Source organism: Chelonia mydas, chromosome 12 (genome assembly GCF_015237465.2).
Source record: "Chelonia mydas isolate rCheMyd1 chromosome 12, rCheMyd1.pri.v2, whole genome shotgun sequence".
Lineage (NCBI taxonomy): Eukaryota > Metazoa > Chordata > Testudines > Cheloniidae > Chelonia > Chelonia mydas.
In genome coordinates this window covers 13,402,264-13,415,550 of record NC_051252.2, presented here as the reverse complement: position 1 = coordinate 13,415,550, position 13,287 = coordinate 13,402,264, and the positions used below count along the sequence as shown (strand labels likewise).

At 38.6% G+C, this 13,287-nt stretch overlaps 1 protein-coding gene across 13 annotated transcripts in view; it reads left to right on the top strand.

Moving 5' to 3' along the window:
• Positions 1 to 12,699, top strand: part of CHD9 (chromodomain helicase DNA binding protein 9) — a 182,004-nt gene extending 169,305 nt beyond the window's left edge. For all 13 annotated transcript variants that reach the window (XM_037878254.2, XM_037878247.2, XM_037878257.2 and 10 more), the window contains 3 exons: positions 140 to 268; positions 6,135 to 6,239; positions 9,276 to 12,699. In XM_037878254.2, coding sequence (XP_037734182.1) covers positions 140 to 268; positions 6,135 to 6,239; positions 9,276 to 10,136 — 1,095 coding nt within the window. In that variant the 3' untranslated portion in view covers positions 10,137 to 12,699. The remainder of the gene's footprint in view (positions 1 to 139; positions 269 to 6,134; positions 6,240 to 9,275) is intronic.
• The last annotated feature ends 588 nt before the right edge of the window (positions 12,700 to 13,287 follow it).

Below are 13,287 nucleotides of genomic sequence, written 5' to 3'. Positions count from 1 at the left end.
AAATATGAAAGCATTTACCTTAAAATGAGAGGGTGGCTTATAAGAATAAACAAACAAGTCAACTTTCTCAGCACTTTTGTAAGTAGTTTTCCTAGAAGACTAAGATTAATAATTCATTTTTTAAATCCCTCTAAAACAGAGAATGCAGCTTCATGATGGGAGGCCCAAACAAAAAAGGCATCGTTGTCGAAACCCTAATAAACTGGATGTTAATAGTCTCACTGGTGAAGAACGTGTTCAGCTGATCAATAGAAGAAATGCTAGAAAGGTAATCATATTACTGTGTCCACTCGCCCTTTCCCCAAACACAAAATTTATGTGAAATGAAGTTTTCACATCTTCTGCTAGGAAGTTCTTATGCACAGTCTAAAGTTTGTTTTATTAAGTTGTCTTGTAAATGGGACATGAAGCGTAATTATAGTGTTTAAATCAGGATTTAGTAAACGGAGAAACTTTAATAAGTTGCTGCAAAATTATTCTGGAGATTCTGTGCAAAATTACACGCACTAAGTGAATATACAGCATTGTATGTTTCTGTTCAGTGGAGTTCAGCCAATGCAGAGGGCCTGCACAATGTCCTATGCACTACTCCAACCCCATGTTAAAAAATTTGAAGAAGTTTATAGGGCCATGCATGAGCCCCCAGCTCTGGGGTGAATTTCATCTACTAAGAATAGTACAGTATTAAACTGAGGCTTCATAATAACGAGTGAATTCTGAATGATCAAGTACTGTGAAAATGCAGCTATAAGGTTGGAGTCACCGTGTGGAAAAACAGATTGATAAGTGGGAGCTGCTCTGGATTTGTTTAAGCTTATTAGGGGGATATTCTTAAATTGATGTTTTAACACTGTAATTTTTCTTTCACAGAAGATGGAAAACTTTTTTTAAGCTAAAATGCAGTTGTCACCCCCTCTCTGGATATTTCTAGACCATCTCTGCCAGAGTTAACTTAGTATAAATATTTCCAGCAAATAATTTTATTAAAAATTTCCGAAGTGCTGTTGCCTCTTACTTGGGTTAAAAGTTTTGTTGAAATAGACATACTAATGACTAGATTTCCTGGCACCTCACTCTTCTGTCTGCAAACACATATCCCTCTAATGTTAACAGCTCGTTAAAGGACATTTCTTCTCCAGCCTCCTGGCAGGGTGGAGACCGTTTTAGAGCTACTGTGTGTGTGTTGGGTAAATCTACAGAGTTGAGCGGGCTGAGCTGCCAGTAATTTCTGCATGATTCGTAGTGTGAGTGCAAAAAAGAATTCACCAGGTTTGCAAGTGCAAGAGTAGACCTGACCTGCATCCAGTGGGGCACAACTACAAATGTTGGGTCCGGGTCAGATGGGAAAACAAAAGGACCCTCCTGGTATTGGTTCAGGTCAGTTGTCGTCCTCCCGCTCGTGGGGTTGGCATGGCGGCAGCTGCATGCCCCATGCCACTGGCCATCCTCCCCTTGCTGCACTGTTATGCTGCAGAGTGAGCGTGGAAAGGAGCACAGCGCCTCCCCCTCCACAGCGCAGGCAGCACAGCAAGGGGCAGTGGATGGCATCAGCAGGGCATGTAGCTGCTGCCACGGCAACCCCTTGGGCTGGAGGAGGAGGAGAGTCAGCTCCCTGGGCAAGAGGTGGCCGTGATGCTGACTAAGATTTGTGGGAAAGGGTCTGGGTTGGGTTGGAAAATGACTTGACTTGCTCAAGTGGGCTTGAGTCTGGGTTGGGCCTAAAATTAGGCACAAGCAGACCTCTACTTAGCAGGTGAAAATTTCCTTCTTCTCTTTCATCATGGTTCTTGCAACAGCTTCTGGCGGCTCAACTTGTACCAGCACAGCATATCCCACTCCACAAAATCTGTAGCTTTCTCCTCTCATGCTCTTGTACCCTTACAGGATGATAGAGGAGAAGAAATGTCCCCTTAGCTAATGATGGGCTGCTAACACTAGAGGGTCATGTACTTAAAGACCCAAGAGGTGAGATGGTTTTAAAATGATCTCATCTCATGAGCCCCAGTACCTTTAAACCTCTGGACACTTTCAATTTTCAGTTTCTGTTTCAAAAATTAAATAATAATTTATTCAATATTCTCAGTTTAGTTACTGTTGAAAATGACCTGGAACTCAACAAGAGGGATGCAATGTGTGCTTCTGAAGGGGCTTTAGGAAACTGGGGGAATAAGGAGAGAGAAAAGGGATCCAAGGAGTTGGTGGAACCTTAATAATAAAGAAAAAAAGTTACTGAAAATTAATTTAAATATATTTAAAATTGCATAGAAAACCTTTTTTCTAGTATTTCCTATTATCTGTCTACTAGGAACAGTTCTTACATAATGGAAGGAGAGTTTCATAAACTACTTTAGCATGTGTTTAGTTGTTAAGTGGAGTTTGCAATAAGCCTCACCAATGTGTGAATTAGTAGATTACTGATGTATTATTGTGTGGTTGAAGGCAAAAGTTTAAATGCAGCCAAAGCCTGCAGATGATGTGGCTTTTTACTGTAGAACACTGAAAGTACGCTTCACTAACAGGCTGAATCTTGATGTAGTTTGGTGTTGGTTCTGTAAATCTTGAAAATATCCATTATTACAGAAGTGTAGTAACTTTTACTGAGAAGTTGTGATGCTTGACATATAATGATGGCTTGCATTTGTAGAACACCTTTCGTGCAGAAGGATCTCAAAGTTATTTACAAAATCACTTCACCCATCACGGAAGTGTTTTAACCGTTTAAAAGTCCCCAGGAATATTGCTCAACAGTTTAGGACAGAAAGTGAAGAATACCCTATCCAGTTGAAATAACAGGGAGAATTGTAGGTAGGCAGAACATAATTACCCAAGTTGAACTGGGCCAGAACACCAGGATTAACAACCCTGCTCTTGCAAAAATTGCTGTGGTATGAGAGGTCAAGGCCTTAGTGTTAAATGTCACCTGAAAATTGTAATCCTCAGCATCACAAGACCCTCAGTTATATTTGTTCTAAACTGACTTTGGAGGGAAAAATGACCACCAACCACTTCTTCAGAACCTTGGAGGTCTTCTGTCAAAGTAATGACCCATCACAATCCTCCTTAATAGGAGCTCTGAAAAGATCACAGCCAAAATGATAAAGCTTCCAGTCCTGTTTCTTCAACATTTGATTTTTTGTGAGTGTGTAAATCCTTTGCATGCATGATTCATTTCAGGTTGTATGGTTGTGTATTCGGTCTGTTAGACATCTCATGATTTTTATTCTCCAAAGACAGCATTTTGTGTTGTCTGATCAAGAATAGATCTCAACGCTAGTGTTACTTGTGTTAAATATCTATCACAAATACAGGGCTTGCTATTATAATGTTACTGTTTTGGCATGGAGTGGTATCCAAGATACTACAGTTCACACCAATATTTAGAATAGAAAATAAGTACGCTGATGGTATAGCATCTCTTGGCGAGTGTTGACTTCTCAGTCATGTCCAGTCTGTCACTTCCAGAGACAAATGTGAGTAGCCTCTGATGGGTGATGGAGACAAAGGAGTCTTAGTGGGAGATAAAACAAAGAGAGAACAAACAGAAGGGGGGAGGGGTATATTGGATAAGTGCTGGTAGTGATTCCTTAGTTATGATTGTGTTGAGAATTACACTTTCAGCAAGTTCACTACAACTTTTCAGAGGACAATTTAATGTTCTATGTAATCTTTCTTAATAAAAAGTTTGCTAACTTTTCCAAAGAAAACACTTGAAAAATGCCCCCTTGAAGTTTTGCCTTGCTTTACATACACTTCTTTGGATGACTCTAGCTAAACAGCCACAAACACCAGAAATTCTAAACGTGTCACATACCTTCTATTATATTTCAGACATCATCTACTTTCAAGGTTTTTAAAATTAATTGAATAGGTTTTCTTGCACACGGACTGGCCAGTAGAATTGCTCAGATTTGTCAGCTGTTTCTGTGTTCATTCTGCCAACCTGCATTCTGATTCACCAACATGTCCATTGAGTCAGGTTGGCAGGTTTCATAGCAGGGTAAAGGGAACTGTTCTGGGGGGAAAGATGTGGCTTGGGGTAGGGATGTGGAATTGCAGGCAGATGGATCAGGGTTTGGGAAGGGCATGAAGGAATTCAGCTGGGCTTTGAGGAAGGGTAATGTGCAGGGAAATAAAGTGTTTAACACTTCTGCATGTGGGAGTGAGTTTGTGGTGGTGGGCGTGGGTGTAGTTTTGAGTCTGAACCGTGTACCCAAAGCAGCATTACTGTAGGGATTCCTTCAAGTGCTGTTTCATCAATGCACAGACACTCAGCTCTTCTGGTACTGCAGTCTTGGCTGTCCAGCAAACCAAACAGCAGTGCCAGGAAAATGGAGCTATGCTGCACATAAATATTGATGTATCAGTCAAGGGCTCCTAGTGGCTCTGTGCCTTTGTGTAGGAGAATGAGGGGGGAGCAGCACCAGGAAGACTTTCAAGCACCATTACCTCAAAAGCACTGGTCTCCGAAGCCTCTTCTGTGGCCTGAGGACCCCTAGTCAAAACATGCTTGTCCACCTAAAATCCCCAAACCTCCTTGCCCTTGCTAGCCACTCACTCCCCGATGCCCAATTTTTAGGCCCTCTGATACCTCCAACTCATTCATAAAGCTGCCTGGATGGAGTGCAGGATTCAGGAAGGCCTGGATATGTGTGTTTGGTGGGGGGGCGGGGGGTCTAAAATGAGGGAATCCCAGTGTCTCTGTACCAAGGACTGTACCAGCATTGGAAAGACTCCCCGAAGCTCCCCAGTGCACTGAGGTAGCAGCCCCAGGAGGAGCCAGTGTCAGTGCCTTGACACACATACCACCATGGGAGAACAGTGTGTGCCCCAGGGAGCTGAGCCAACAGCACTGGGGAAGCCTATCAGAGGAGGTTGTCCCAGTGCAGACATTTGAGCTCTCCCCACCACAAGCTGCCTGCACAGTGATACTCCTTTGCTGTAATGAGATTCATCACTGTAAACTGCCTGCCCCATTACCTTCTATGTTCCCAATTACTACCCTGCCCCAACATCCCTGATCCCCCCTAGCTCATTTCTGCTCTTTCCTTTTTGGTTCTCTCAGTTCTCCATGCAGCAGCCCCGTGGGGAGCCAAGGAGCAGAGGCGGATTTCTGTTTTGTGGGGCCCTGGACCAGAACAAGTGCACATGGGCCCCCCGGCACCCCTGCTAGAGAAATGGGGTCAGAGCACGGGGGCTTGCCCAGCCCCCCGCCCGCCCAGCACTACGCACATGCCCCTTTGGCCCAGTGGCTAATCCGTCACTGCCAAGGAGGGATGAAGAGCTGGTTAGAGAAGGTCTGGCAGTTAAGAGATGTGGAGGACATGGGGAGTGTGAATTAAAAATGAGGCTTCAGCTGAAAGGAGCTTGAGTGGAGAAAAACAAAGAGGAAGCGCTCCTCTTCCCTCTCCTTCTTTCATTCAGCTCTGTCCTAGATCAAACCCTACTTCTCCCCTTCCATATCATGATGAGATGTAAAAAAGGGGAGTTAATTACAGGGATTTTTGATGACGTAACTGCTTATTTCCTTGCTTTTTATGGGTTACATTGATGGGATATGCTGTTTAGCAACCTTAACTCAAAATTAAAGTTTGATTTTTGTGTGTGGGGGAAAGTATAAGAAAATAAATAGTTTACCCTGCCAGAAAGAGCAGCCTTTCTTAGACAAGAAGGGTGCCTCTTGAAAAGCAGATTCAGGGGTGATAGGGTAGAACTGATTCACCCACCAAAAGGTAAGACATTTTTAATAAACAAAAGGAGTATGAATTCTCCTTCTAAAACTTTGACACCTATTTTCACATATTCATTATTAGTGTGACACTATCCCATTTCAGTACGCTTCTGAAATGAGCCCTGGCATTTATACTAAATCTTACATTAGTAAGATTGTCAGATATTGAAGTTGCTCTATGCGAGTTTAGTGGCTGCCGACATCTGGAACAAATTAAAGAGTACCTATTCTATTCCATTCTGACAGAAACTAATGACAAACCTGGAGTGCTGTTTTGCTTTCTATTGCGGTCAGGTTACATTTGATTTTTTTGAAAAAGACATAAATGAAACCAGAGTATCAAATCAGGAAAATCCAAAGTAAACTGAGAAATGTTTCTTCTCAAAATTTATCTTTTATTTTTTAGGTGGGAGGTGCTTTTGCTCCACCGCTGAAGGACTTGTGCAGATTCTTGAAAGAAAATCCTGAGTATGGAGTAGCTCCTGAATGGGGAGATGTTGTGAAACAGTCTGTGAGTATTTACAGGATGAACAATAACCTGATTTATGATGTGAAGTCTGCTCTCTTTTTTTTTTTTTTTTTTTTTTATTTAAAGAAAGAGACAGACAGATACTAGCATTAGATTCAGGTACTAAAGTCAGTCAACTATTATTTAATATACCTTTGGATGCTCTTAGGAAAATCTACCTGCCTACCCATGGTATCTACTTCTCTCTCCTTTGCCACAATGATGAAGGTAATTACAAAATTAAAATTTTAATTCGCCATCAAAATAAAATTACTTGCCCTGGGAAAATGAGCAAGTAGAATTTTTGAAGATTGATTTAATTATACTACGTATCTAAATTAAGAGCCAACTATTTATTAAAATAGCTATTATCTTCTGCATTTTATTTTCTAGTTCAGAACTGTACTGTTAGGCAGATTCCAGTGGAAGCGAGATTTATATGTAGCAAAAGTTCAATTGTGTGGGGTGTCCTACATCTGTCCTTGTAAAATAAAAAAATGTGCTTAATATTTACAGCTCTACAGTGAACAGGGTTTTAAAGTAGAGATCATAAACTAGACTTACAGCAAAATTTTCTGAATTGCTTATGTCTCATGTTCAAATGTGACGTAGGCTCCTGAATCAGTTGGCACTTCAGAAAATTTTACTCTCGTGTCTTGTGCCCTCTAATTTCCAGGAGAATGGTTTGTGTTGCCATGGCCTCACCCGTGCAGTTTCTTCTGTTTGGCTCTCCACTCTGTATGTGCTACTAGAAATGTGTAACAGAAGGAACATGCTCCCAATGGCACTGCAGCAGCTTAATGCCAATAGCAAGATGCATCTAATGTGTAGTTTTTCCCAGGTTAGGACTTATGAATGTAGCTCTAAGAATATATATTTATTGCAGCCCCTTCTACATTGTAGATCAAATTTTAGTATACAATCTGAAAAACTGCATTTGCAGCTATTCGTGGACACACAGTTTACATTCACATTTGCAGATCAAATAATTGTGCATGTGCCAACCTAATTTACCAGATGTAGACTTTGTGCACACATAGGTGTACACAAAAATTTGTGACCACAATTTCTGAGGCCACTTACAAATTTTCCCCTCTCTGTAGACTTAGTAGGAAATATCCAAATCTCATGGGACATGTGGTACGGAAGAAGGAATCTACAAGGATGTTTTTATTTCTGTAATGAAAAAACAAACCCAAAAACCAAATTCTGTTATCTGTAAAAAGTGACAGTCTGTTATAAGTGCAGTAGATCAAAATAACACAGATCATTTTATTTGAGATTTGTACCCCAGTAAGTTGAAAGGGAAAATTTCACTTAATTATGGATGCTGTTTTTTGTCTGCAGGCTCAGCAAAACAGCATGCATATATTTTCATTGTGAAAACTGTATATCTGATTCATCTGTCCTTTGTTTTATTGGGATGTGCTTTTTTTTTTTTTTTTTTTAACACACAACACCACTACCACCCACCTATGGACACACAGCTGTAAACCCACCATCCTTTATTTCCATGCAAATAGAAGTGACTAGAGGTCCAGGCCTCAAAATGTTGGATAACAAAATCCTGCTCTGGGGAACTTTATTTACCCTTCCACTCCTCGTGTCTCACATAGAGATGAAGATAATTTCTGGTGGTAATCCTGTGAAGTCTGTATGCCACCTGCCAGAACTGGTAGGGATTGTGCTACATTTGCTGTACACAGTCAGCCTCAGGCAGAGGATTGCAGGTTTTTATTTATTTAACAACATTTTAGGTTTCTGCAGTTAATCATAAGTACTACGGTATTTAAAAATAGTATTTTCTTACTTACCTCATCCTTACATTTATTGAAAGTTCTGAGCACTTGCTTTAGTGACAACGTAATCTTTACTATTTTTTTTTCTTGTTGATATAACAGTACCAGTACAGCTAACAGTGAGCTAGATTCTATTCTGGTTAATATGCCAACAGAATTGTAAAGTTCCAGTTGCAGGACTAGGTTCTGCCCTCTTTTATACCCAGGCACCTCCATGTAGGGCAATGAAGTATCACAGCAGTAACCAGGAGCAGAACTGGTGACAATGATTACCATGATATAAGAGAGAATAGAATTTGCCCTGTAGATTTTTGTAATGGTGATCCTGAAAGCAGAAAGAATAGAGCTTGATTTTCAAATCCTTGGTTGAATGAGGGCTGACAATTTTTTTTAAATTAGGGGATCTTGTATACTGAGCAGACTTTATATTTTATAATCATTGAATCCTGTGGTGCCATTTTTATAGTCAGTTTTCAAGGCAAAACTGCACTTCAAAAAGAACAACAGAGCACAATTAGAGTCCTATCTTTGCCATTAGATAGGACTTACATAGATGGCAGAACACCATTCTAGGTCCCAAGAGAAGATTTTAAGTGTCTTGGATTTCAATTTATTTGGACTTTCAGTCTTTAATAGCTTGTGTGAAATGTGAAGAAAGGATGAAATTTGATAGGATGAAATAGATACTAATAAACATTAAAATGTTTGCAGATTATGGCTCCACATTAAAATGCACAATTATTTTTCCTATTATATTCGATAGTTCTGTTACCTGTGTAATCACAGTAACTAGGCATTTAAAAAAAATCAAATTATTGGAATCTGGAAATTACACTAAAATCTGTTGACAGATCCTAAATCCACACTAGATTTTAAATCTTAAAATCAGATTGCTTAGGCCGAATCCTACAATAAACCCTGTGAGGATGATCCTCTGGGCCTGTGGAGAGCCCCATTAAAGGTAGTAGGGATCAACGTGGGTACAGAGGATTATTCAGGGTTACAGGGCTCATGGCAGGATTGAGGCTTGAATGAGGTACCTTTGGGAAGTGGCAGCACAGATCAGTCACAGACTTTCAAGGAGTTGTCTGGTTAATCAAACTGCTGTGCTAAATTTAGTTAAACAGAATAGTTTTTGGAACTATTCTTGAGTATTTAATTTTTAACGACATATCTTTAACCTTATCTTCCTGTAGTGGCATTCATTTTCATATATTAATATAGAATGTATCTGTTTCAGGGATTTCTTCCTGAAGGTATGTTTGACCGAATTCTCACTGGGCCTGTTGTACGAGAAGAAGTAAGCAGGAGAGGGAGACGGCCTAAAAGTGAGATTGCCAAGGCAACAGCTGCAGCAGCAGCAGCTGCAACAGCAGCAAATGTTTCGGTCAACCCTTTGCTAGCCAATGGATTACTTCCAGGAGTGGATCTATCTACTCTTCAGGCCTTACAACAAAACCTGCAGAACTTGCAATCGCTGCAAGTAACAGCAGGATTAATGGGAATGCCTGCTGGACTAACTACTGGAGGAGAAGCTAAGAATATGGCTGCCATGTTTCCCATGCTACTGTCAGGAATGGCTGGATTACCAAACTTGCTGGGTATGGGAGGACTCCTAACAAAGTCAACAGAATCTGTTTCAGAGGAGAAAAAGGGAAATGACTCAAAAGAGCCAGTTGTAAAGAAAGAAAGGACAGAAAACCAACATGCAGATAATGGTGGTGAAGACTCTGTGTCAAGTTCTCCCTCTACGTCCTCTGCTGCTGCCAACCCTTTAGCTCTTAACCCATTACTTTTGTCCAATATACTTTATCCAGGGATGCTTCTCACTCCAGGCCTTAATCTTCATATCCCAGCATTGTCCCAATCCAATATTTTTGATGTACAGAATGCTGAAAACAATGACACAGGCTCATCCAAGCCTACAGAAGAAAAGGAGAAAAATTCTAGGGTTAGAGATCAGGAAGACAAAGGGGGAACAGAGCCAAGCTCTCATAATGAAAACAGCACAGATGAGGGTTCAGAGAAAGCAGATGCTTCATCTGGATCTGACAGTACATCGTCTTCATCTGAGGATTCAGATTCTAGTGATGAAGACTGACCCCAGACTATGTACTTAAATTATGAACTGATTTTGAATTTATTCTTTAATTATTTCATTGTAAATAGCCCAGTGTTGAGCTCATCAAATGATTTATTGACTCAACTTTCAGTATTTGTTTAGAAGTGCAAACTGCTTTCAGAGATGTTTTGCATGTAATATTTCTTGAAGTTCATAAGTTTCTGAACTTGTATGTACTATCAATACACAATGGTGTAAAATTACAACAAATGGCATAATTTTGGGAGGTTATTTTATGAAAATAATGCTCAGTAAGAGCTGTATATTTAATATATTTGCAGTGAACACAGAATATTTTAGGCATATTATTGATTTAATTTGAATATAGTTTTACAGCCTCCTTGACACTTATAATTTACAGATCAAAACTCAGCAATAATTTGGGCAGCTAATGAATGTCATGAAAGCTGTAGAATCTACATCACCATCCATTGCTTTAATTACATGAAAATGCTATAGTGTTGCGATGCACTGCTGATGTTTCCAATTCAGGTACAAGTGTGTTTAAAAGGAGGAAAAAGTTTCCCAATCAGCCAGTTAAACTGGCTATCTGTTACCTCAGCTGAGTTAGTTTAGGAAGTTTACATTGGTTTCTATACTTGTTTTCGGGTTTTGTTTTGTTTTTAAACACACCCTCTATGATATGTTAATCTGGCAGGAGATAGGACTGTTTTTGCTGATCAAACGCGTTCTTTGATAACAGTAAAGGGAAGTTGACACAAAATATTCCTATCTCATCCTACTTTGGCACCACAGAGACCTATTTAGTTTAAACCTTGCAAAGTTTTGGGCTCCCACCACAGAAATACGATGTCCTGATTGAGGAATAGTATCCCCAAAACTCAGAAAAGGCAAACTGTCATGAAGTGCCACTGAAAAGACCTTTCAACACTGCATACTTCATGTAAAAAAATGTTTGTTTGCTTTGTTTGTGTTGATTTTTATTTGTGTTTTATGTAACAATGCCTCCCGGGATTACCAGATAATAAATGGTAAAGAAGAATATTGATAGTTTAAACTCATTTTGAGTTTAGACTTCTCTACAGGTTTAAATATGACTAAACGTTATGACGAAATGTTACCCAAAATCATTCTTGAGGATTTAGTTTATATGTTATGCTGAGTTGCCCAATTTAAAATTTAAAAAAGCACTTTGAATAGTAAAGACAGATAAGTTATTCCTGTAAACAACAATAAGAGGGCATAAGACATCTGTTCAAACCCAAATCCTTAGAACCCTTTACTGTATAAAATCAGTCTGATATTTGATGTGTGATATGATTCCTCTTTCTGCTGAAGCTGCTATTACTCTGACATGGTAGAGGCCCAGATTCACACTTACATGTTTGAACTGAGATTTCGATTGACTTTAGTTATCTCATTTGTGGCCCAAGATAGGGAAGTGCTCAGAGAGAATAGATACAGGTACTAGTAGAAATCATTGAAAAAAGCTTTTCAAAGGGATAAATTTGAAAAAAAAAAAAAAAAACTGTATATTTTGATATAGTTCTGTTGCTCACTTGTATAGTAAACAAGACTTTGTTTTTTACCAAGAACTTTTCCAATACATTATACGTTTCTATGTGCAAAATAATTAACCCCATGATTAGAAACAGTATTACATGTAATTACACAATTATACAAGTCCCATTTGGATTGTCCTGGTTACTGTATTTTCCCACAATAGTATTCTGATTTTTGGCCTTTCATACAGTGTCTTAGCAATAGTGAAAATTAAAACCTGCCAAGAGAAGGGTGTAGCAATTCTTCATCATGAAGGGATGTATTGCATATTTAATATTTTTGCCCTTTGTAATATAGCACTTTTGTTTAACTAGGATGCATCTATGAAATAGCCAAAGTTTTTCAAACACAGTTATTAACTTAGTTTGCTGATGGAGTATTTCAACAACACCCTTACCCCACAAAAGAAATACTAAATCTTGTGGCTAAAACATAATTTATATCAAATTTATTAAATAAAGTATTTTCCTAATTATGGTCAAGTGAGTTTGCTTACCGTTCTAGTGATTCTCTTTCTATGTAATAAGGCAATTGCAGTTTAAAATAATTAAGGCTGATATAGACTTGAACATAATGTATTGGATTTATTTTTAATCATTATCAATTGGAAGAGGAAAAATGTGTCCCACTATCAGCTAAACAATATGCAAATATGGTTGTATAAAGTTAAGGGTTGTAAGGAAACTTCAGTAGATTTACACTAATACTGAAGTTGCAGTTAAAAGGATATCCAAGGTGATGATAAAGTGTGTGTTGGTAGTTACTAAAAGAACTTTAGCTGTTACTGCCTTGTATTTCTATCCCTTGTTTCAGGCTTCATGATACAAGTCTTAGTCCAGTTTTTCTTTTGGACATTTGCAATATTTGCCAGTTGTGTTCTGTGTAGTCTGAATTTGCTTTCTGTAGTTCAACAAGCGTCTTAAAAAGTCATTTGTAATTTATTGAATTACTTTCTATGATGTTCTATAGAGGAAATGGAAGTTTAATTATTTTTTATTAAACATATTCTTTGACTACCCATGATGTCAGCCTTGATACATGAAAATAATTTTTAACATGAATACAGATTAAATTTATATCTGTGAGCAGTGTAGGTGAAGCTATTAGTAAGATTCCAAGGTGTTAAAATACATTTTAAGATGTGTTACAAAATATAAAACTTGAAGTTATTCAAAGTTAAGAATTCAAGTCAAGGTTATTTAACTACATAAAATTCTGTGAATTAGTTAATAGTAACTTTACTGGTGTTCTTCCCTTGTTTCTGAGCGAATCCATTTCAGCCTATTTCCTGTAGCATTTATATGGGTATGGTGCTGATTCTATCAGTGTTGTTCAGAGACGGTATTATAACAAGATAACTTGCTGAACCAAGAACAGTTAAATTTTTTTTTTAAATCAGGTTATTTTGCACAAAATAAGGTAATTTTAAAACGTGAAGGATATATCACACCCTGCAGAGCCAGGGAAAGGCACTAGATAACCTTATGAATCTTAATCTCTAATTTTTATGAAAATCTGAAGGGAAACTAACAGCCAAATTATACTGAAAATAAAACTCTGGTCCTATAAACAAAATAAACCATTAATAGCCACACAGTCTTTGAAA